Below are 23,960 nucleotides of genomic sequence, written 5' to 3'. Positions count from 1 at the left end.
CAGAGTGTCCAGTAAGGGTCCACGACAGTACCACCGTACATCTGCTTGAGGATGAGTAAGGGCAGACTGATGGGTAAGCTCTTGGAAAGGCTTAAGCTCACTGCATCCTGTTAAGCTTCCAAGGAATGCCAAGTTTTCCCCTTGTCAGGAGAGACATGAGGTGACATTGATGTTGGGAGACAGAAGCAGGATGGCCCTCTGACTCTTCATTTTGAGGTGCTGGATTGGGTTTTTCCCTAGTTGTCTTTAAGGGAAAGAGGAGGACAGGTCCCTGCCTCCAACGAAGAGCATAGACCTGTTCTTGAGAAACTGGACTTTTATCATTTACATATTGAATTAGAAGTTGGCGGCCGGGCGTGGTGGCTCATGCCTGTAATCCCAGCATTTTGGGAGGCTGAGGCAGGCAGATCACGAGGTCAGGAGATCGAGACCATCCTGGCTAACATGTTGAAACCCTGTCTCTACTAAAAAATACAAAAAATTAGCTGGGTGTGGTGGCGGGTGCCTGTAGTCCCAGCTACTTGGGAGGCTGAGGCAGGAGAATGGCGTGAACCTGGAGGCAGAGCTTGCAGTGAGATGAGATTGTGCCACTGCACTCCAGCCTGGACAACACAGCAAGACTCCGTCTCAAAAAAAAAAAAAAATTGACACATCACAGTTTGAGGATAGGGTCCCTGAGTCCAAATAAAACAGCAGTGTTTTTTAATTTGTTGCTCTTTCTTTTTTCTTTTCTTTTCTTTTTTTTTTTTTTTTTGAGACTGAGTCTTGCTCTGTCACCCAGGCTGGAGTGCAGTGGCGCAGTCTCGGCTCACTGCAAGCTCCACCTCCTGGGTTCATGCCATTCTCCCGCCTCAGCCTCCCATGTAGCTGGGACTACAGGCACCCGCCACAACGTCTGGCTAATTTTTTGTGTTTTTAGTAGAGACAGGGTTTCACCATGTTAACCAGGATGGTCTCGATCTCCTGACCTCATGATCTGCCTGCCTTGGCCTCCCAAAGTGCTGGGATTGCAGGCCTGAGCCACTGCGCCCGGCCTGCTTTTTCTTATGTTTAGTTCTCTCATTATCTTTCCAATATTTTAACATGAGACCTAGGGGACTAACAGCAGGAATATCTTTATTGCTATCTTTATCCTTTTTACTCCCTGTCTTGCTTGGGATATTTCCCATGTTGGGTCCTAGTTAGGCTCAATCCCTTGTACTAGAGATTTATTGCCTATCCTTTTCTGGAGGCTTGCTGAGGCTTAATCCCTTGTATTAGAGATTTCTTGCGTCGTCTTTTCTGGAGGCTTTTTGAGACTCAATCCCTCATACTAGAGATTTATATCCTTTAGCCCCACCTGCTGGAGGCTCCTTGCATCCTTCTTTTGCTTCGTCTACTCTGGTCGCTTCCCGGAGGGGAATTTAGATCCCTCTTAGCATTGGCATGTCAGGATAAACCCCACAGCAGGATCCGTCCTAAGCTGTATGAGATGACCATGGAACCGCAGATAGGACCCACTCACTCCACACAGCAGTAGTACTTAGTACCATTCACACAAGCAGCACCGCAAGCAGTAATGCTTGCGATCATTCACACACACTTTCAACCTCCAGAATATCCTGACCACCAAGGAAATGCTTTGTCGCCCCAGTGATGTTTCTTACCTTGGTCTGTGCACAAAGTTACCTGGTCACTGTGGTGTTGCAAGCCTTTTTTCCCCCACATTGCTGAGAGTCCAGGTTTATTTGTCACACCGGGTGGGTCCCGATCCCTCACCCTGAGGCCACTGCAACGAGGCAGTGGGACACGTCTCTTTATGAGAGGTGACCAGAGACCCCTTCCCCGGAGGAGAATGGGAATCCCAGATAAGCCCCAGATTTGTTGGAGATAAATGCTCGGTACTGCAAAGTGAAACCAGCACTCAGATGAAAGTTTTCTCAGCAAGGCAATTTACTTTTGCAGAAGGGTGCTGCTTGCGTCAATCACGATTGCAAGAGTACACTAAACAAAGGAAAGCAGGGATTTTATTCCTAACGCAATCCCTACCTCTGTGTCACTCCTCCATGGGCTGGGGTTGGACCACACCATCTAATATGACCCGATTGGCTATTTGTGAACACTTTCCCAAATAAGGAAGGGAAGGGAAATGTGAGTTACAGTGGTGGGATGTGCGGTTTCCAAGGGAGGAATGGGTGAAGAGCGGGTAGCCAGGGGAACAGATGTGAGTTATTGATTAGGACTGACAGGGATGTTGTTTACAGTTACAGTACGTAGGGGCAATGAGGCATAGAGAACAAGAAAGTTGAGTTTGAGAACAAAGAACAAAGAAGTTAACAGGCTAAACCTTTGAAGAGGAATTTTACTGTATCCTACATACTTGTTCTAGTCTGTTGTTGACACTTTCCAGTGCATTTTGTATCTCTCTAAGTGTGTCTCCCGTTTCCAGAAATTGTGATTTTTTTTCTTATAATATCTGTTTCTCTGGAGAATTTTTCATCCATAGCCTATATTTTCTGTTTTTCTTTTCTTTTCTCTTTTTTTTTTTTTTTTGAGACAGGGTCTCACTCTGTCGCCCAGAGTGCAGTGGTGCAATCTCAGCTCATTGCAACCTCTGGCTTCTGGGTTCAAGCAATCCTCCTGCCTCAGCCTCCCAAGTAGCCTCCCAAGTAGTGTAGGCACGCACCACCATGCCTGGCTAATTTTTGTATTTTTAGTAGAGATGGGGCTTCACTATGTTGGCTAGGCTGGTCTCAAACTCCTGACCTCAAGTGATCAGCCCACCTCAGCCTTCCAAAGTGCTGGGTTTACAGGTATGAGCCACTGTGCCCTGCCAATCCATAGCCTGTATTGTTTTTAAAATTTCTTTAAGTTTGTTTTCACTTTTCTCTGGTATCTCCTTGAGTAGTTTAATAATCAACCATCTGAATTGTTTATCTGGCAATTCAGAGATGTCTTCTTGATTTCATTCATTTCTGGGGAGCTAGTGTGGTCTTTTGGGGGTATTATAGAACCTTGTTTTGTCATATTACAAGTTTTCTGATTTCTTCTCACTTGGGTAGACTATTTCAGGGGAGAAATCTGGAACTCAGGGGCTACTGTTCAGATTCTTTTGCCCCACAGAGTGACCCCTTGGTGTGATGGGTTCCCACTTCCTCTAGGGATGGAGCTTCCTGGGAGCCAGAATGCAGTGATTGCTATTGCTCTTCTGGGTCCAGCCACCCAGTGGGGCTACCAGGTTCCAGGCTAGTGCTAAGGAATGTCTGCAAAGCGTCCTGTGATGTGATCCGTCTTTAGGTCTCCCAGCCATGGATACCAGCACCTGCTCTGGTGGAGGTGGGAGGGGAGTAAAGTAGACTGTGAGTGTGAGAGTCCTTGCTTGTAGTTTTGTTTACTGTGCTGGCTTTCTCAAATGCTGGTTATGCTAGCAGTGAAGTTGTCACGTGGACAGACTCAGGAGCTCTGGTTAGCCAGGATGTTGCAGACAGTGGAATTAGCTGTTGTTTTCGCCTTCCTTGGGGCAGGGTTATTCTGTTGTGAGTTGATGTAATGTCCTGACTTGGTTGACCTCCAGCCAGGAGGTGGCGCTTTTAAGAGAACACCAGCTGCAATACTAGGAGGGGGATATAAGCTTGCCCTAAGTTGGCCAGGATAAGTATTAGGATTTCTCAGGTGATGGACAGGGCCATAAAGCTCTCAAGAGTTTATGGCTTTTGTGATCAGCTACCAGGGCGGGTAGAGAAATACCGTCAGGTTGGGGCAGGGTTAGGTGAATCTGAGCTCAGACTTTTTCCAGGAATCTTTCTGTTACTGATTTCTAATTTTTAATTCCACAGTGGTTGAAGGACATACTTGAAATAAATTTAAAATCTATTGAGATTTGTTCTGTGGTCCAGAATATGGCCTATCTTGGTGAATGTTTCATGTGTATGTGAAACTGAGGCGTCCATCCCTCAGTTTCAACCACCTGTAGATTTGTAATTATTGTTCCATTTACAGAAATTTGGAGGAAGGTAGAAGTTATTGTCTTGAACCATAAGATGTCTGTTTGAAGTCTTCGAGTTCCTCAGTGGTAGGCTGTATATCCTGTTTACCTTTGACGCTCTCAGCATAGTGCTTGGACCAAAATGGAAGCTCAGTGGACACTGGTTGAATGAATGAATAGATGACATTCAATTGTTAGGCGGTGTTCTTGTTTTTGATTTAGAAAATATGCTTATTGTATTATGCAGTGAGACTGAGTCTTGGCTGGGTGCAGTGGCGGCTTATGCCTGTAATCTCAATACTTTGGGAGGCCGAGGCAGGTAGATCACTTGAGGCCAGGAGTTTGAGACCAGCCTGGCCAACGTGACAAGACCCTGTCTCTACTAAAAATACAAAAAAATTAGCTGGGCATGGTGATGCACACCTGTAATCCCAGCTACTTGGTAACCTGAGGCATGAGAATCTCTTGAATCCGAGAGGCAGAGGTTGCAGTGGGCCATGATCATGCCGCTATACTCCAGCCTGGGCTACAGATCAAGACTCAGTCTTAAAGGAAGAAAAAAGACTGAGTCTTACACACCTTTGCGTCTTTGTGTCTCTATGGGACTTCACACAGAGCTTGGCATATTGTAGCTGCTCAACCAGTACTGTTTGTGCTGAATTGAACCAACGAGATACGTACAAAGGGGCTGTCTCTCACTACTGGGGATTTAAAGCCACCCTGAGGCATTTGACGGCTGTTCTGGCCAAGGTTGAAGAGGTTGTCCTGTCATAAAGTCCCCCTAAGACATGATGTCACACATAGACACCACTCTCCATGCAAAAGGGGGGGCCGGTGCACTGAACTCCCAGAGTTAGCTGGGCCCCAATGCTCCTCTCGGGTTTGGTCATAGAGCCCAAGAGGGGGTAGATAAGCTGCCTAACACTGATATGGTAAAAGGCTTATCTGCACATTTCTAGCATCATCAAGGTTGGCCTCTTTGGTAAGCAGGCCTAAAAGGATGCCCTCAATAAACCACCAAGCAGGTGAAAATTATCTTTTTACCCCAAGCCTACCTTTTCTGCATCCTTTTCTACTTGGTATGCTCCTTCTACTCCTCTTCTCCTCTCCTTTAGGACTCATTCTCTCTCCTTTCCTCCTCTAAACCTCCTCCCAGAAAAAGACCTGATAACTTCACTTACACCGGGTTATAGATGACCAGCAAAGCTTACTATTGAATATATTGCTAGCAGAATTCTGAATAAGATACAGCAACTTTCAACTCTAATCAGGGCTTTAAGCACTAGGATGAACCACAGCCATGTAATCATTCATTTGGTTACTGAGCTCTTGCTGTTTCCCACGCATAAGGGCAGCTACTAGGGGTTTGACAGTGGACGGACCTAAAGTGGTCCCTCAGTCAGGGAGAGTACAGTACCCTAAGAGCCCGGAGGAGGGCCACCCCACCTGAACTCAGGTAGTCAGGGAAGGCTTCCTGAAAGCCATGGAGAAACACATTCTAGGTAGACAACAGCACATGCAAAGGCCTAGAAGTGAGTGTCTGAGGTGGAAGTTCAGAGTCTTTGTCGTCAGCAGCAAGACATGGAGAAAAATGACATTGAGATTTAGGCAGAGAGAGATAGAGAGACAGGGACAGAGATAGAGACAGAGAGAGAGAGAGAGACAGAAACTGAGATATAGAGAGAGTTAGAGATAGATAGAGACAGAGAAACAGAGAGGGAGAGAGGCAGAGACAGAAATAGAGACAGAGAGAGACAGAGACAGAGAGACAGAGAGAGAGAGAGAAAGAGAAAGGAGTGGGAGGCAGGAGGTAAACCAGAGCATGAGAGGTCTACTAGCCAAGAGAAAAGGCTAGGTCGTTAAAGAAAGGGTCAGCTGGGGCCAGGTGCAGTGGCTCACACCTGTAATCCCAGCACTTTGGGAGGTCGAGGGGGGCGGATCACGAGGTCAGGAGATCGAGACCATCCTGGCTAACGTATTGAAACCCCATCTCTACTAGTAAGTAAATAAAAAAAAAAATTAGCCAGGCCTCGTGGCAGGCCACCTGTAGTCCCAGCTACTCGGGAGGCTGAGGCAGGAGAATGGCATGAACCCAGGAGGCGGAGCTTGCAGTGAGCTGAGATCCGGCCACTACACTCCAGCCTGGGTGACAGAGCAAGACTCTGTCTCAAAAAAAAAAAAAAAAAAAAAAAAAGAAAGGAAAGGGTCAGCTGGGTTTGGTGACTAGGAGTGTATTGGTGACCTCAGTGAGGGGGTTTCAGAGGCTTATAGGGACAGATACACGTTGAAGTGGATTGTGGAGTGCGGGAGAGGTAGAAAGCAGTAAATACACCCCCTGCCAACACCACTTTCAGGAGACTGGTGTGAAGGGTAGGGGGTCAGTTAGGACAGTAGCTGGAGAAGGAATATGGATTCAAGGGAGAAGGGCTTTTTTCTTTTTAATGGAAGAGATCAGTAATGTGTTTAGATGCTGATGGAAGGAGCCAGAAAAAAGGAAAAGGAGAATATTGAGGTGAGACAAGAGATCCCCAAATGCCCAGGTGAGAAGACCAGATGAAATGGGGCACAGGAGCAAGGCTAGCTTCGGAGACAGGAGGGCAGCCTCCTCTTCTCCCCGCCTGGAAGAGGAAATGGCCCATGAGAAGCCGGTGAGTGAATGGGTTTGGTGGCAGAAAGTTGAGGAAATGCCCATCTGATGGTGCCTGTGTTCTCTGCTGAATGTGAGGAAGACAGGGTGGAGTTAGAGGTTAAAGAGAGAATCTAAGGGACGGGCACTGTGACTCACTTACACTTTAGGAGGGCAAGGCAGGAGGATTGGTGGAGCCCAGGAGTTCAAGACCAGCCTGGGCAACATAGTGAGACCCTGTCTCTACAAAAAAAAATTAAAAAGTAGCTGGGCGTGGTGGCGTGTGCCTGTGGTCCCAGCTACTCGGGAAGCTGAAGTGAGAGGATCACTTGAGTGTGGGATGTTGAGGCTGCAGTGAGCAGTGATCATCACTCCACTGCACTCCAGCCTGAGTGACACAGCAAGACTCTGTCTTAAAAAAAAAAAAAAAAAAAAAGTGGCTGACCTCGGTGGCTCACGCCTGTAATCCCAGCACTTTGGGAGGCCAAAGCAGGTGGATCACCTAAGGTCAGGAGTTTGAGACCAGCCTGGCCAACATAGTGAAACCCCGTCTCTACTAAAAATACCTTAAACCCAGGAGGTGGATGTTGCAGTGAGCCGAGATTGCGCCAGTACACTCCAGCCTGGGCGACAGAGACTCCGCCTCAAAAAAAAAAAAAAAATCCTCAATAGTCACCTGTAGTCAACCCTTCCTCCTACTCCCACACCCTGGCAATCAGTGAACAGTTTCCTGTTCCTGTAGTTTTCCCTTTGCAAGATTGTCGTATAAATGGAAGATTGTCATATAAATGGAAATGTATGGTAGCCTTTTCAGTCTGGTTTATTTTACTTAGCACAAAGCATTTGAGATTCATCTAGTCATGTGTATCAGTAGTTTGTTCCTTTTATTGTTGAGTGGTGGTCCATTGTTTGGATGTGCCAGAACATTTGGGCTGTTTCTAGTTTGGGGCATAAAATCACTATTAATATTCATGTACACAAATCACTATTAATATTCATGTACAAGTTTTGTGTGAACATAGATTTTCCTTACACTTGAGTAAAGAGCTAGCAGTGGAATTTTTGGGTCATATAGTAAGTTTAATTTTGTAAGAAACTCAAACTTTTTCAAAGTGGCTGTCTCATCAGCAATAACCAAGAGGTTCCAGTTGTTCTACATCCTCTCCAGCATTTGTTATTTTTGAAAGCCATTCTAAAAGGCATATTACGATTTTTATTAGATCAGTATCGAAGATTTATGTTATTAAACTATGTAAACAGGCCAGGCGTGAGAGTTCACGCCTATAATCTCTGCACTTTGAGAGGCCAAGGCAGGAGGATCACTTGAGCTCAGAAGTTCCAGACCAGCCTGGTCAGCATAGTGTGACTCTGTACAAAAAAAAAAAATCGGAAAAATACAGTGGCTCATGCCTGTAATCCTAGCTACTTGAGAGGTCAACGTGGGAGGATCGCTTTAGTCCAGGAGTTTGAGACCAGCCTGGACAACATTGGGAGACACTGTCTATTAAAAAAAATTAGCTGGGTGTGGTGGTGCCCTGTGATCCCAGCTACTAAGGAAGCTGAGGTGGGAGAGTCACTTACTTGAGCACAGGATGTGGATGCTGCAGTGAAACATGATCATGCCACTACACTCCAGCCTGGGTGACAGAGCAAGACTCCATCTCAAAAAAACTCCAATCTGTGCAACAGAGCAAGACTTTCTCAAAACAAAAAATGTAGACAGTAGTCCCAGTTAAGTCATGATTTTGGTTTTTCTTCTCTTTCTTTAGTTTTCTGTGCATCTATTATATAATTAACTCATTCAGATTTTCTGCCAAAAATAGAAATCTCTTTTGCAATACATTTAGACAGATTAGGTCATTTGTCCATATGATCATTTTCATGGAGACATATCTCAGGAGCCCTCCATCTCCCTGATTCCATCTGGATGGGGCACCCTGGAGGTCTGCTGCCTAGCTGTCCTCCTGAGCTCCCCATTCACCCTTATGCTCAGGGGCTCTCCCTGCCTGTTGTGCTGGGTCCCATGTTATCTTCTTTTCCGTTTCTCCTTTTAGTAAAGTACAACCTCCAGTTGCTTCCTGAGGGGTAGTCTTGAGACATGTATCTGAAAAGATCTCAATTCATACTTGCATAGCATTTGGCTAGGTATAGAATTCTAGATTGGAAATATTTTCTCTCAGATTTTGAAGGTCTTCATTATCTTATAGCTTCAAAGGTTGGTGTGGAGAAGTCTGATGAATGTTGAATTCCTAAAGCTCAGACTTTTTTGTTTGTATCTCTGGAAGTGTTTAGGTTCCGCTCTGTCCTCGGTGCTGTGAAATTTCTTGACAACAAAATCAGGGGTGAGTCCCCTTCATTCATTGTCCTGAACACTTGATGTTTCCTTCTCTACTGGAAACTCATGTTCTTCATCTCTGAGAACTTGTCTTGACAAAAAAGAAATGTATTTATTTGACATCTCTCCCTGCCTCCTAGTCTGTTGTCTCTGCTGCCTCTTTCAGAAACATCTAAACAATTTAGCTGTTGGAGCTCCTGACCTCTTCTCTGTTCTTTCTGGAAAATATTTTTTTCAAGTTTAGCTTGTATACTTTGATTAGATTTTGCATTCCTATTATTATGTTATTTTTATTTTAAGGCAAGGTCTCTTTCTGTTGCCCAGGCTGGAGTGCAGTGGCAGGATCATAGTTCACTGCAGCCTTGTTCCCAGACTCAAGTGATCCTCCTGCCTCAACCTCCCAAGCAGCTGGAACTACAGGTGTGTGCCACCACACCCAGCTAGTATTTCAGTTTTTTGTACAGACAGGGTCTTAGGTGGCCCAGACTGATGTTGAACTCCTAGGCTCAAACAGTCCTCCTGCCTTAGCCTACCAAAATGCTGGGATTACAGGCATGAGCTGCGGCATCTAGACTATATTTTTGTCAAGAATTAGTGGTGGTGGGTGTTTGAACATTTTTATTTTAGAGCCTCCTATTCTTATTTCATGAATGGAAAGTTTTATCTTTCTAAAGATATCAATTATAGATTTTTTTAAAAAGACAGTTTCACTCTTGTTGACCAGGCTGGAGTGCAATGGCGTGATCTCACCTCACTGCAACCTCCAATTCCCAGGTTCAAGCAATTCTCCTGCCTTAGCCTCCCAAGTAGCTGGGATTACAGATGCCCGCCACCACGACCAGCTAATTTTTTGTACTTTTAGTAGAGACGGGGTTTTCACCATGTTGGCCGGGCTGGTCTTGAATGCCTGACCTCAGGGGATCCACATGCCTCCGCCTCGCAAAGTGCTGGGATTACAGGCATGAGCCACTGTGGCTGGTTCAATTATAGATTTTTTAGGTTGAGGTGTTGACAGATCTCACCTCAGCCTTTTCTCTCTCCTTGTCATGCAGCCCATAGGGGAGACTGTCAGGCCAGTGTGGGGACTAATGAATAAATGCTACACTGTGCCCACTCAGGTGGGTAAGGGCTGGCACTCCTCTACCCCTGGAGTGCGGTGGCTATGTTGGCCCCCTTGGCAGACACAGTAAGGGGGACTGCACCTGGAGAGGATGGGCCAGTCAGGGAAGGACTGCTCGCCACTCATAGCTGTGTGTCACCCCTCCCACCTCTCTCTGTGGAGACGCAAAGTCAAGAGTAGGAAGAAGCCAGCCTCTGAGGTAAGGCTTCCCCTAGAAGGCTCAGGGCTGGGGCTCTCTCCTATCAGAGCTCAGTTAGACCCAGACACATGGCAGGGAGTCCCAGGGGTAGTGGCGGGCCCCCTCCAGGAAACTCACAAGGTTACCACAGCTCAACTGAAAAGGAAGAACTTCACAGGACTGCGACACCCCAGTGTGAGAACGGGAGGATGAGGTGCTCTGAAGGCCTTTCTGCCCACAGTCTGCCCTCTTATTCCTCCTGCAGGTCGTGATCCCCAGGGGACCTGGAGGACTGAATGATGCTGCCCCCGAGGAGACTGCTGTCTTGTCTTAGGAGGGAGAGCAGGTGAAGTCCCCATGGGAGGAAGCACCTAGCCCCATTCCTGCTGAGCAAGAAGAGGTGGCAGGGACCCCAGACTGGGAGGTAAGGACAGCCCGGGGCTTCAACTGGAATGTCTCCAGCATGGGTCCGACTGAGCAGCCACGGAGCACTGCAGAGTGGGAGGCAGCGGGGCAGGGAGGCAGTACTGGAGGCTGGCTCAACCTTAAGACCAGCAGGCCAAGCTGCTGTCCCAGGGGAGTGAGGACATCTGTGCAGAGCTGAGAGGCAGCAGCCATGTGTGAACAGACTGCGCCTCATCCTGGCCCCACCGACTTCTTGTAGACAGAGCCTGTTTCCCTGTCTGTGTAACACAGAACCTGCCTGATCTCACTGCTGGGTTCCTCTTCCTCCTGCCAGGAAAATAAAAAGGTTCAAAAGGAAATTGCTGGGTATCCATCTGGTAAGACCACCGGCCCAGCGTGCTGCAGGGCGCTGCTTCCACCCTACTTCTCAGCGACTGCTAGGGTCACACATACCCCAGCCCTTTCCCGCCTTCCTGAGCTGTGGAGGGGAGGGAAACAACCCAGGAGTCAGGTACCTGGACCTTCCTAGGAGCCTCCTTGGGTGGGCAGGAACTCCGGGCCACTCCCCTGAGCTGGCTGCATCCCTACCTTTCACCACAGCTGACCTGGCCCCCGGGCATCTCAGAGGGAGGTTTGCTCCCAGCACAGAGGGAGGTTTGCTCCCAGCACAGAGGGAGGTTTGCTCCCAGCAGGGGACTCAAAAGGCTGCCGGTTTCTACTTTGCAGAGGCCTCTGAGGACAGCAAAGAGCATAAGGCCCTGGGACTGGTTCCCCGTGCTCATGACAGAGCTCTGCCTGGACTGGCTCTCAGCCTCCAACACCCTCAAGACTCAGAACTGTGAAGAAAAAGTTTCTAGTAATTCCAAGAGTTGCTGCTGCTATAGGCCCTGCTGCTGCCTTTTGGGGCCTCCGTCTTCAGAGAAACCCAGTGTGGCTTCATCCACACTCCCTGTCCCCACAGCTGCAGGAACAGCACTTCCTGCTACCGAGCCACGTCACCACAATGGATTGTCTCTGGAAGGGACAAGGGGGCCCTGGCCGGCCTTCCGACTGACTCGGTGCCAGGGGATGGACCAACGTCCCTCTCGTGCTGACAGCCGGGCCGCACCCTGGCAAGAGGGCATTTACAGAAATGCTGGCAGGAACTGCTGCCAGGGATGCTGTAGGGTCCTCTGGCAAAAGAGGTCTCAAGTGGCTTCTCAGAGTGTCTGTGGTTCTCTATCCCAGGCTGTTCCCTAAGAGGGTCTGCCCAGGACTCAGGTAAGCAGATGCTCATTAGAAACTTGGGCACTGCCTGTGAGCCCAGCCCATTATGTCGGTGAGGACAGAGGTCCCTGCCTTTGGTGGGCTCCAGGCCAGCAAGGGCTACAGCCCCAGAAGGCAGAGCAGGAAGACAGGACTCAGGGCAGCTGAAGCAGCCTTCTCATTGGCAGAAGGGAAACAGAAGCCCAGGGTCACATGGGGTAATGGCAGAGCCAGGACTAGGGTCAGGGTCTCTGGCTCTCAGCTTGCCCATGCCACCACCTCCTCCTCTGCCCGCCCCAGTGCCTCATAGGCCCAAGGTTGACTCCTGTCCCTAGGGCAGGCCTGTGGCCCACAGGGCTCATGCATGGCCCCTGGCCAAGCCTGTGGGCCCTGCCTGACCCCCTACCGGGAGGATGGCACCTAGGGTTGGAGCCCAGCAAGTATTCTCCAGCTCCAGCCTGGCCCCGAGGGCAAACTTGCCACTGGTCAGGGGTCTGGACAGCGGCATGTCTGAGGACCCAGAGAGGTGGCCAGTCGTGTGGTGAGGTGACAGAGGCTAAGGACGGTGGCTTAGTCCTGGGCTTCCATGGGGCCTTGGGGCCTTCCCAGGGAACGTTCTGGCACCTGCTGACTGAGCTCTGGGAGGTAGCCCTGGCATATAAGTCCCTGATGCCATGATTTGTCTTCCTTTTTGGAGTGTCATATATGAAAGAGGTAACTGTTGTGATGGTGCTGGTGGGACCGCTGCCCCTGATGGAGGGTGGGCTGAGTTAGGCCTGAAATGTGGGCCTCCAGGCTGAGTCCTGCCCTCTCCACCACACTCAGCGCTGACACCTCTAGTCAGCCCATTCTGGCTCCTTCCCCCAGATGCCAGAACAATGTAGTTCTTGTCACCAATCTGGGCAGAGTTGGGTCAGTGGGGGACATGGGATTATGGGCAAGGCTAGCTGACATCTGCTTAACCTCAATATACCCGTCTCAAACGCGGCCAGGTGGTGGGGTAAGCAGGAATGAGGCAGGGGTGGGACTGCCCTGGGGAGGATGTTCCCAACCAGGGCCTGGGCAGGGGACCCAAGTTGGAACTACCACATTGCTTTATTGTACATCAGGGCCCCTGGCTAGGGAGCAGGCTGGGGACTAGGTACCCCATTCTAGCGGGGCACAGCACAAAGCTCGTAGGGGGATGGGGTCACCAGGAAAGCAAAGACACCATGGTGGCTGGGCCGGGGCTGTCCGGCGGGCACCGAGAAGCTGAAGCGCTGCAGCAGGCAGGTGAAGAAGAGGAAGAGCTCCATGCGGGCCAGGGGCTCCCCGAGGCATGCACGGCGGCCTGTGGGGAGGGGAGGGGAGGGGTGTCAGTGAGCCTGCCTCCCGGGCAGGACCCCTGCAAGATTCCACAGAAGGGGACAGGGAGCTGGGCTCCCCACAGGCACCTGCTGAGAAAGGCAGGAAGGCCTCTGGCTTCACAAAGTGGCCCTGAGCATCCAGAAAGTGTTCGGGGTGGAAGCGGAAGGGCTTCTCCCAGACGGCCTCATCCTTCAGCACCGATGACAGGTTGGTGAAGAGCGTCGTCCCCTGGGCAGGAGATGCAGGGTGAGAGTGGGGACTGGGCTCTAAGATGTTGGTACCCCTGCCACCAAACACACGGGGGACACACTGCCTGGCACACAGCTGGACTCTCAACTAGTCCTGCACCTGACAAGCTCCTGGGCACCCTCTCTGACCCCATGGCAGGGCGCAGTCACACCTCTCAGGGGCACCCACGCTGCTCCCTCTCCCTACAGGCACTGGGTCGTCCGACATTCTGGCAGGTCCTGATCTGTCTTCCCTACTAGACTGGGGTTCTGTATGGACAGGCTAGCCCTGCCTCTACTCTGGACCCCACAACCAAGCTGTGACAGTTGATGTGATGGCATTAAGGGACTGGGTGGCCAGGGTTCCTAGACTGGGCCCACCTGGTAGTGGCCATGCTGGGGCTACCACCAGGGACTGGTGTTGAGCTGGGGTGAGGAGGGCTCCAGGCCTACCTTAGGGATGAGGAAGCCCTGTAGTTCGATGTCACGGGATGTCATATGGGTCACACCCAGGGGGACGATGTCCCCAAAGCGCTGCACCTCGTGAATCACGGCAGTGGTGTAGGGCATGCGAGCCTGGTCACCCATCTCAGGTCGCCGCACCTGCCCTATCACGTCGTCGATCTCCTGTTGGACACGGCCTGGACAGACATGCATCCCCACAATGGGTCAGCACCTAGGGGGTAGCCCTGACACTCTGCCTCCTGTGTTGGAGGAGGTCAGGCTTACAGGAGCCTGTTCAAGACGGTGCTGGGAGCCCCGGGTGTCCCAGCTAAGTTCACGGGCCCCCACCTGTACCCTTCCTCCCTCGCCCCCTGCACTCGGCCCCAGCTGGACTCACGCTGCACATCCGGGTGCAGGATCATGAGCAGGAGGCCCCAGGCCAGCGTGGTCGAGGTGGTCACCATCCCAGCAGAGAACAGGTCAGCCACCACTATGCGCAGGTTCTCTTCATTGAAGCTACTCTCAGGGTTCCCCTTGGCCTGAGCAGGGCCAAGAGGGTGCTCAGGGGACATATTGGGGTAGCCCCCTAATGACCTCCCATTCTGTATCTATCAGCCCAGATGCTGCTTGCTGGGATGCCCTGGCCCCACCTTTTGCCCAGCCTCCCCTCATTCCTCCTGGGATGCTCAATCCACCACCCTTGCTCCCCACCGTGGCAGCCGCTCTCACCTTCTCCATCTCTGCCAGGAAGGCCTCAGTCAGGTCTCGGGGTGGCTGGGCTGGATCCCAGGTCATCCTGTGCTCGGTCAGCAGCTCATCTAGCTGGGTCAGGAAAGCCTTTTGGGAGCGTAGGACCTTGCCAGCCAGCGCTGGGATGCGCAGGAGGAGGGGGATGGCATTCAGCACCTACACCAGACACAGAACAGGGTCTCAATCTCTCCTGTACTCTGTGTTCACCTGGACCAGTCTCAGGCCCCAGCTGTCTCCAGGGAAGACCCAGGGCCTGCCTGTCTCCACCACTGACCTCTCCAAGTGCCAGCCTCCACCCTCTCTCCTTGCCCTGGGCTGCCAGAAGAGAAACCCAAAATCGAAATCACCATGGACAGGGGGCACAGTCCTTGGCCTTTCTTGGTGCCCCCTGACCCGGGCACACCTCTCCCATGACCTTGTCTGAGACTTCCCCTTCTCCTCCAGGCCCTTCCTCTAGCAGTGGACTCTCTAGGAATGTCCTTTCCCAAACCCTCTGCAAATCCTGTTCCTCGGAGGCCCTAGTGCAGCCCTGGCACTTCTCAGGAGCTCGCCCTGCAGAGACCCCGGCGTCCATCGCTCTGCACCTCGCGCAGTAAGCCTGACTCCTCCTTCAGTGCCTCATATGTTAGGTCAAACAGCCTGAGGAAGCGAGGGTCGTCGTACTCGAAGCGGCGCCCATAGGTGAGGGAGGCGATCACGTTGCTCACTGCTTTATCCAGGAGGCTGTTTGGGCGAAAGGGTCGTCCTGGGGGCGGGAGATGCGGGTCAGGGGTCACCTTCCCCGTCCCCCGCCTTCCCAGTTCCTGCCTTGTGCCCCTCTGCCCATCACCCACCGGCTTGGTCGGTGAAGGCAGCACAGAGGCAGGCGGCCTCCTCGGTGACCCATTGCTCCAGCGACTTCTTGCCCAGACCCAAGTTGCGCAAGGTAGAAACGGAGAAGCGCCTCTGCTCGCGCCACGCGGGCCCGTAGCGCGCCAGGAACACCCCTAGGGGCAGGACAGGCAGGTGCGAGTGGCCATGAAGTCCTTGGCCCCACTCTCTGCCACCCACTCCAACCCAGCGCTACCCAAGGTCTCCCGCAGTCCCTCGCCTGGTGCAGCTGGGCACAGGGCCCACTCTGCTTACCTGCCTTGCTTCCCTGGCTGGGGCAGGTTTTTGCCCCACCTACACTGAACCCACGCACAGGCGCTGACGCCGTCCCCCTCTTCGACACCTGATTCCAGCTGGGAAAGGCGCCATCCTCACCCACCCGGCTCCTGGCGGGTCTGGGCAGTGGCCCCGCCCTCATCCCCAGGCTCACACCTCCCCAGTGCAGGTGGTTTCCTGGCCCGTTGTCCCCACTGGCTGGCCTTTCTGTTTCACATCCACGACCCCGCGCCCTCTCCGCCCAGCTCGGACTTCGGTCACCGCCCACCCAGGGCCCACGGAAATGAGATCTCTGTGCCCACCGCCACTTGCCTTGGGAGCGCGGCCCAAAACCCAGGACCTGGTTGATGGGCACAGGCGGGCGGTCGGCTGTGTCCTCGCCGTAGGTCACCAGCGCCTCGCGCACGGCCGCCAGCCCGTTGAGCACGACCACCGGCGTCCAGGCCAGCTGCAGGCTAAACACGTCCCCGAAGCGGCGCCGCAACTGCAGAGGGAGGGTCAGGGCCTCCATCAAGCCAGGGTCTCCCCAGACTGCAGGTCCTAGTCCTATTTGAGCCTTGGGCGACCCCCGGGGATACCAGGAGTGAGCAGGTGGAAGGAGGAGACCTGGCCTCATGATCCTGAGGTGGGGGTGGGGTTCACACCTTCTATGATGGAGGAACTCAGTTTGGATGCATCACCCAGCTATGACCTTATAAGGGTCCCCAAAATTGCCGATAGACCCCAGTTAGCATCCCATTTTACAGATGATGGTCCATGCCAGTGAGCAGTGAGGCCTGAGGACCCACAGTGCAAAAGGTTTGAAGCAGGTCACTGCACACCCTTCATCCTTGATTTCCTGATTTAAAGACCTGACTTTAAAAGACCCTGACTTGTCTTCCATTCGTAAGTCCTTTTCTTCTGGTGTCAGCAGAAGGGACTTTGTACTCTATAACATATTGTGCCCAATGGGCTTGCACGCCCACTGCCAAGTCCAGCTCCACCTCCAGGCCCTTGCCCTACTCTTCCTTGGTTTTTGGAAAATCCAGTCCTTCCTGCCATGCACAAATGCCCTCCCCCTGGAAGTCCCCCAAACCTGCTTCCCCTTCTCAGCCTGGCTTCTGGTCCAGCCTGTGGTTTCACCCACCACCCATGTTTGCTGCTGGTGGGGGATCCTTAGGACCTCTGCCACCCTCCAGGACCTCCTCCCTCACCTGGTCGAAGCAGTATGGTGTGTTCTTGAAGTCCACATGCAGCAGGTTGCCCAGCCCCGGCAGTGGCAGGGGACCTGGCGGGTAGCGTGCAGCCCAGCGTTGGCGCCGGTGCATCAGGTCCACCAGGAGCAGGAAGATGGCCACTGTCACAGCCAGGGGCACCAGTGCATCTAGCTCCATAGCTGCCTCACTGCCCCCTGGGCTCCTCTGGACACACCTGGCTCCCCCACCGCACCAGCCACAGAGGACCAGGCAGGACACTCTCAGCACATGAAGTGCATGATCATTCCCTTATAAAGGAAGCTGATCATGGCCTTTGCCCTCTGCTGTAGGCCAACCTGCTGTTTTGATTGTACTGCCAGTGGGTACAGGGTCAGGCCAGGGTGGGTAGGGGCTGCTCCAGAGGTCCTTGCCCCTGCTGCCCGCTCCAGGCCCTTACCCAGGGTAGGGCGGTGGAGGGGCCTGGTCGGAGAAGTCACTCCCTCTCCCCACTCCCAGCTTCTCAAGCCCGCACAGGCTTCTGGGATAACCAAGGTCTCAGTGCACCCTGCCATCCACCTCTCTGCTAGGCTCATACACCCTAATGTGGTCACAACCCCTCCTCCAGAACATGGCCTTCCCCTTTCCTTACCCCACCTACCCGTTCCAGAGTGGCCTTTACCACCCTTATCTGTCACTGGCACTTACCTGGGGCCTTAGGGAGCTCATGATGATCAGAGGCGCCATGGGCCTGGTCCCTTCGCTTCACACTGCACTCTTGACATGCACAGACACTATGCACACCCCTGATGGTGCACAGACCTCTTGTCCACTCCCAGACACTTCTCCACACTTGGAGGGACACGATCACACACCCACAAAATCACCCACACGAAGACAGTACTCACATGCACACAGACTCACACTGACACTCGGCACACGCATTGTCACACACACACATACAGACCCAGCACCAAGTACCGTGCTTCTCAGCTATGTCTGAGATTTCCTGCGTGGGATTTCTCCTGTCCAGAGGCTGCTCCCAGTGAGCCTCAAAGCTGTCACCTGGATCCCAGCCCAGCCTGCATTCCTGGGCTCCAGCCTGGCCATGGCTTCTTGTTTACAACAGGGCTGTTCCCAGAGCTTCCAGTTGGTAACCTGAAGGCCCTTGCCCCAGCCTGTGACAACATCCTTCAGGGCTGCCTGAGGGCCGTCATCTTCCACTGCTTTCTGGCCTCCATGTTTCTGATTAGAAATCTGGTGGGAACGTTATGGAGGATCCTTTGTTCAGGATATGTTGACTTAAAAAAAAAAAAAAGACAGGATCTTACTCTGTTGCCCAGGCTGGAGTGCAGTGGCAGGATCACGGCTCACTGCAGTTGCGACCTCAAGTAGACCTCCTGCCTCCCAAGTAGCTGGGACTACAGGCACCACTGAGCCCAAATTTATTTTGTTTTTGAGACGGAGTTTTGCTCTTGTCACCCAGGCTGGAGTGCAATGACGCAATCTCGGCTCACTGCAACCTCCGCCTCCAGGGTTCAAGTGATTCTCCTGCCTCAGCCTCCAGAGTAGCTGGGGTTACAGGCACCCACCAACCATGCCTGGCTGATTTTTTTGTAGTTTTAGTAGAGACAGGGTTTCTACTAAACCCTGTCTGACCATGTTGGCCAGGCTGGTCTTGAACTCCTGACCTCAGGTGATCCACCTGCCTTGGCCTCCCAAAGTGCTGGGATTACATGCATGCACCATCATGTCTGGCTTGGGAATGAGGTTTTGAAGCTCCAGCTGCCGGGGCTTCCTCAGGTTTCTGTGGGGCCATGCAGACTGTCTTGTTTCAAGTCTGTCCCCTAACTGGGGAGAGGGGGGATATGAACAGAACAAGTTAAAAGACCACACGGCTTGCCATTCTCAGCTTCAGCCACTTTTCTTCTTTTTGTTTTTTGGTAGAAACAGGGTCTTGCTATGTTGCCCAGGCTGGTCTCCAACTCCTGGTCTCAAGAGAACCTTCCACCTCAGTCTCTGAAAGGGCTGGGATTCCAGGTCTGAGCTGCTGTGCCTGGCCCTCCATTTTTCTTGAATAAATGCTCATGGGTATTTATGAGCTTTTAGTTAATTTCCAGACTTCTGAAAAAGTTGAGACTGATGTTTTTGTCAGGTTTTTCATGTCGCATAGCAAATGGTGAATTTCCAATGTGTTATTTCTGCAGATGTCACAGCTCATCTGAGGGTATTTATGAGACGTAAGATGTCTTAAATGTCTGTCTTTATATGTGGCTAACAGTTTGGTTGGGTCTAGAATTCTTTTTTATTTTTTGAGATGGAGTCTTGCTCTATTGCCCAGGCTGGAGTGCTGTGGCACAGTCCTGGTTCATTGCAACCTCCACCTCCCAGGTTCGATTCTCCTGCCCTCAGCCTCCCAAGTAGCTGGGACTACAGGCGCCCACCACACCTGGCTAATTTTTGTGTTTTTAGTAGAGACGGGGTTTCACCATGTTGGCCAGGCTGGTCTTGAACCTCTGACCTCCAGTGATCTGCCTGCCTCAGCCTCCCAAAGTGCTGGGATTACAGATGTAAGCCACCATGCTTGGCCTAGAATTTGACATTGAACATTATTTCCTGCTGAATTTTGTCTACTGTTTTGGGGTATCATATATGAAAAGAGGTCATTGTTGTGATGGTGCTGGTGGGACTGCCGCCTCTGGTGCGTTGGCCTGAGTTGGGCCTGAAATGTGGGCCTCCAGGCTGAGGGAGCCTCTGTGCAGTAAAGGGTCGACTCATCAGCTTGGGGAAGGCAGCATCTCTGTATCTTGAAGAAAAAAGAACAAGACCTCGACCAGTTTTTGGAAGATGAGCTGTGTGCTTTGGTAGTATTCTGCCTGGTAACAGTGTCTTTGAATTCCTGAAGCCTTAGGCCATGCCAGTTTGCCGACAAGGTGATGTATGGTAGAGACCTTGGATCTGCCTGTATCAGTTTGGCCTCTAGAGGGGGCAGGAGACTTCGTACCTAATGTCAGCCACTCAAGTACTCCATACGTACAAGACCAACCCCCCAGAACTCCTCTGAACATGAGGGCTTGGTGGAGGTCCCTTACAGGCAGTGTCCTGTACATGTGTCACACACTGTGGCTGGGAGAATACAGCACTGTCTGTATGACTGCACTGGAAGACAACAGTGGGAATTCTGTGCTGTGTGTGCTGGACACTGTCCTGGGCACCATTGACCTCTGCTGACTTTTATCTGTGTCTTTTCAGTGTAATAAACCATGACAATGAGTATAACAGCATTTCTGAATTCCGTTGAGTTCTTATAGCAAATCACTGAACTGAGAGGGGCAGATCTTGGGGACTCCCGACACAGCTGGCTTCAGAAGTGTGATTCACTAGAATTACCCTCTCTGAAACTTGGTGCAAGCTTAACTTGGAAAAAGGAAGGTAAAGGAGGTGGCTGATGGAGCTTTATTCCTGCATAGTTACTGTGTCACTTATGGCATGACACAGTAGCTGCACTGTGATCAGTTATGAGAGGTAAAGTTAGTTACAGAATTTAGAAATGATGGAACCAACTCCCAAGGAGCTGGCACAGTGGATGTGTAAGGAAATGTAAAATAACAAGAAACAAGCTAAATATACAATCCCTTGGTTATTGTTGTGTGCCATTGGCTACATTGAAGTAAAGGATAGGCTGGATGTGGTGGCTCACACCTGTAATCCCAGCACTTTAGGCCAAGGCAAGAGGATCGCTCGAGTCCAAGAGTTTGAGACTAGCCTGGGCAACATGGCGAGACCCTGTCACTACAAATAATTTTTTTTTTTTTTTTTTTTTTTTTTTGAGACGGAGTCTCGCTCTGTCGCCCAGGCTGGAGTGCAGTGGCCGGATCTCAGCTCACTGCAAGCTCTGCCTCCCGGGTTCCCGCCATTCTCCTGCCTCAGCCTCCCGAGTAGCTGGGACTACAGGCGCCCACAACCGCGCCCGGCTAATTTTTTTTTGTATTTTTAGTAGAGACGAGGTTTCACCGTGGTCTCGATCTCCTGACCTTGTGATCCGCCCGCCTCGGCCTCCCAAAGTGCTGGGATTACAGGCGTGAGCCACCGCACCCGGCTCACTACAAATAATTTAAAAATTAGCCGTGTGCGGTGATGCAGGTCCAAGCTACTTAGGAGCCTCAGGTGGGGGAATTCTTGAACCCAGGCAGTTGAGGCTGCAGTGAGCTGTGATCGCACACTGCACTCCAGTCTGGGCCACAGAAGGAGACCCTGTAACGGGGGAAAAAAAAAAGAAAAAAGAAAGGGGGCAAAGCATTCATCCCACTCCTCACCCCCATGGGAACACCAAATTTTAACAACTATCTGAACACACAAAAGCACCGTCACAAGATCCAAAAATCAGCTGAGCCATCACAGTACCTGGTTTTAACTTCATATCACAGGAAGACGCACTGATGAGGGTGGAAGAGACAGTCCAAAATCGCTGACACCACCCTGCTCCCTCACCTGCTGGCAGAGGCCATGTAGCACTGAGTCTGTGCACTTGTGGGAGGGAGAGAGCAGTGACGGGGGTGCATGACACTGGACTCAGGGCTGCCCTGTCACAGCAGAGAGCAAAGTCATGCTGGGCTCAGTCAGCACCCACACCAGAAGGGAGCATTTGGGCCAGCCCTAGCCAGAGGGGAATCGCCCATTCCAGTGGCCAGAACTTGAGTTTCTGGGCAAGCCTCGCTACCACGGGTCAAAGTACTCAGGGATCCTAGGTAAACTTGCAAGACAGTCTAGGACACAAGGACTGTGGTTCCTCAGCAATTCCTAGTGCTGGGCTCGGCTCAGAGCCAGAGGACTGGCGTGGCACATGACCCAGGGAGCCAGGAGCCAGGGTGGCTCAGAGAGTGCTTGCCACCCCTCCCCCAACCCCGGGGTGCGGAGCTGGCAAAACAATGAAAGTAACTCATTTCTTCTGCTCAAGGAGAGAAGAGTGACGAGTAATGAGGACTTGGTCTCGCATCTTGGATACCAGCTCAGCCACAGTAGAAGAGGACGCTGGGTAGAGGAGTGAGGTGCCCAGTCCAGGCCCTAGCTCACCAGCATTCTAGACACACCCTGGGGCAGAAGGGAACCCGCTGTCTTGGAGACAAGGACCCAGCCCTGGCAGGATTCATCACCCGTGGGCCCCAAATCACCGGCAGCAATACCCAGGGAGTACACCATGGGCCTTGGGCTCTGAGACATGCTGACTTCAGGTGTGGCCTGGCACACTCCCAGCTCTGGTGGCGAAAGTGAAAAAGGGAAGCAGAGAGAAGAGGAAAGGGGACTTTGTCTTGCACCCTAGGTACCAGCCTGGCCACAGTGGGGCAGAGCACGAAGGAGGCTCTTGGGGTCCCTGAGTCCAGGCCTAGGCTCTTGGACAGCATTTCTAGACCTGCCCTTGGCCAGAGGGAAGGCCATGTCCCTGCAGGGTGAGTCCCAGGGCTGGCAGCATTGACGACAAGCTGACTGAGGAGCCCTTGGGCTTTAGTGAACATCAGCTGTGGTCTGCCAGAACCCCCCACCATGGGCTGGCGGGGTGGGGGCCACTGGAAGAGAATCCCCATCTGTGGCAAGTGGAGGGAAGAGCAGGAAGCACTTTGTATTGTATTTTCCATTGCTTAGCTGCAATGGAATAGAAGAAGAGGCAAATTGCTAAGGTTTTTGACAATAATCTCCGGCTCCCAGACAACATTTCTGGACCCACCTAGGGACTGGGGGAACTCATCACCCTGAGGGAAGGACACAGACCGGGATGGCTTCACTACCTGCAGGTCGCAGAGCCCTAGGGCCTTGAGTGAACATAGGTGGTAGCCAGGTAGTGGTTACAGCAGACCTTGGGTGAGACCCAGTGCTATGCTGGCTTCAAGTGTGACCAGTGCAGTCCCAGTGGTGGTGGCCACAGAGGTACCTGTATCACCACACCCCCAGCTCCAGGTGGCTCAGCAGAGAGAGAGAGAGAGACTCCATTTGTTTGGGAAAAAGTAAAGAAAGAGAACAAGAGTCTCTGCCTGCTAATCCAGACAATTCTTCCAGATCTTATCCAAGACCAAGGCGGTACCTCTATGAGGTTTCAAAAACCACAGCGTTGGCCGGGTGGGGTGGCTCACACATGCAATCCCAGCACTTTGGGAGTCTGAGGTGAGCAGATCACCTGAGGTCAGGAGTTCGAGACCAGCCTGGCCAATATGGTGAAACCCCATCTCTACTAAAAATACAAAAAATTAGCTGGATGTGGTGGTGCATGCCTGTAATCCCAGCTACTCGGGAGGCTGAGGCAGAATTGCTTGAATCCGGGAGGTGGAGGATGTAGTGAGCCGAGATCATGCCATTGCACTACAGCCTGGGCAACAACAAGAGTGAGACTCTGTCTCAAAACAAAAACAAAAACACGGCCGGGCGTGGTGGCTCACGCCTGTAATTCCAGCACTCTGGGAGGCCAAGACGGGATCACGGGGTCAGGAGATCGAGACCATCCTGGCTAACACAGTGAAACCCTGTCTCTACTAGAAAATACAAAAAATTAGACAGGCGTGGTGGCGGGTGCCTGTAGTCCCAGCTACTCAGGAGGCTGAGGCAGGAGAATGGCATGAACCCGGGAGGCGGAGCTTGCAGTGAGCCGAGATTGCGCCACTGCACTCCAGCCTGGGCAACAGACTGAGACTCTGTCTCAAAAAAAAAAAAAAACAAAGACAAAAAACAAAAACAAAAAAACAAAAACAAACCCCAAAACCACAGCATTATTGATCGTGGGGCCCAAGTCCCTTCAAATACCTGGAAATCATCCTCAAGAAGGACAGACACAAACAAGCCCGGACAGCAAGAACTACAATAAATACCTTACTCTTCAATGCCCAGACACCAGCAAACATCCACAAGTCTCGAGATCAGCCAGGAAAACATGACCCCACCAAACAAACTAAGGTGCCAGGGACCAATCCCAGAGAAACAGAGACATGTGACCTTACAAAGAATTCAAAATAGCT

The 23,960-nt window shown here is 51.9% G+C and overlaps 2 protein-coding genes across 4 annotated transcripts; one reads left to right on the top strand and one right to left on the bottom strand.

Moving 5' to 3' along the window:
- The first annotated feature begins 9,788 nt into the window (after nt 1-9,788).
- Nucleotides 9,789-12,818, top strand: LOC112632626. 2 transcript variants are annotated; one of them, XM_025398411.1, is made up of 3 exons: nt 9,789-10,569; nt 10,963-11,005; nt 11,355-12,818. In XM_025398411.1, the coding sequence occupies exons 1-3, from the start codon at nt 10,520-10,522 to the stop codon at nt 11,865-11,867; spliced, it is 606 nt and encodes a 201-aa protein (XP_025254196.1). In that variant the 5' UTR covers nt 9,789-10,519; the 3' UTR covers nt 11,868-12,818. The 2 variants fall into 2 exon arrangements, 1 of the variants encoding a protein (XP_025254196.1); XR_003121422.1 differs by lacking the exon at nt 10,963-11,005 and having other exon boundaries at nt 9,789-10,647; nt 11,355-11,509.
- A 131-nt stretch (nt 12,819-12,949) lies between these two features.
- LOC112632623 (cytochrome P450 2D17) lies at nt 12,950-17,804 on the bottom strand. Of its 2 annotated transcripts, XM_025398408.1 has the most exons (9): nt 16,981-17,804; nt 16,100-16,271; nt 15,475-15,627; nt 15,226-15,386; nt 14,621-14,797; nt 14,289-14,430; nt 13,901-14,088; nt 13,307-13,448; nt 12,950-13,203 (listed from the first exon to the last, which is right to left on the bottom strand). In XM_025398408.1, the coding sequence occupies exons 1-9, from the start codon at nt 17,158-17,160 to the stop codon at nt 13,025-13,027; spliced, it is 1,494 nt and encodes a 497-aa protein (XP_025254193.1). In that variant the 5' UTR covers nt 17,161-17,804; the 3' UTR covers nt 12,950-13,024. The 2 variants fall into 2 exon arrangements, with proteins under 2 accessions (XP_025254193.1, XP_025254194.1); XM_025398409.1 differs by lacking the exon at nt 15,475-15,627.
- Nucleotides 17,805-23,960: the final 6,156 nt, after the last annotated feature.

This window comes from Theropithecus gelada, chromosome 10 (assembly GCF_003255815.1).
Source record: "Theropithecus gelada isolate Dixy chromosome 10, Tgel_1.0, whole genome shotgun sequence".
NCBI classification, from domain to species: domain Eukaryota; kingdom Metazoa; phylum Chordata; class Mammalia; order Primates; family Cercopithecidae; genus Theropithecus; species Theropithecus gelada.
This window is presented reverse-complemented; position numbering and strand designations above follow the sequence as displayed.

Excerpts from the sequence above, each read along its gene's own strand:
- LOC112632626 (XM_025398411.1), top strand. The coding sequence starts at position 10,520 with ATGATGCTGCCCCCGAGGAGACTGCTGTCTTGTCTTAGGAGGGAGAGC. Across the intron at positions 10,570-10,962 it reads TGTCTTAGGAGGGAGAGCAG|GAAAATAAAAAGGTTCAAAA; the intron begins GTGAAGTCCCCA and ends TCCTCCTGCCAG. Across the intron at positions 11,006-11,354 it reads AATTGCTGGGTATCCATCTG|AGGCCTCTGAGGACAGCAAA; the intron begins GTAAGACCACCG and ends TCTACTTTGCAG.
- LOC112632623 (XM_025398408.1), bottom strand. The coding sequence starts at position 17,160 with ATGGAGCTAGATGCACTGGTGCCCCTGGCTGTGACAGTGGCCATCTTC. Across the intron at positions 15,628-16,099 it reads TTTTGGGCCGCGCTCCCAAG|GGGTGTTCCTGGCGCGCTAC; the intron begins GCAAGTGGCGGT and ends TCCTGCCCCTAG. Across the intron at positions 13,204-13,306 it reads CTTCCTGCCTTTCTCAGCAG|GCCGCCGTGCATGCCTCGGG; the intron begins GTGCCTGTGGGG and ends CCCTCCCCACAG.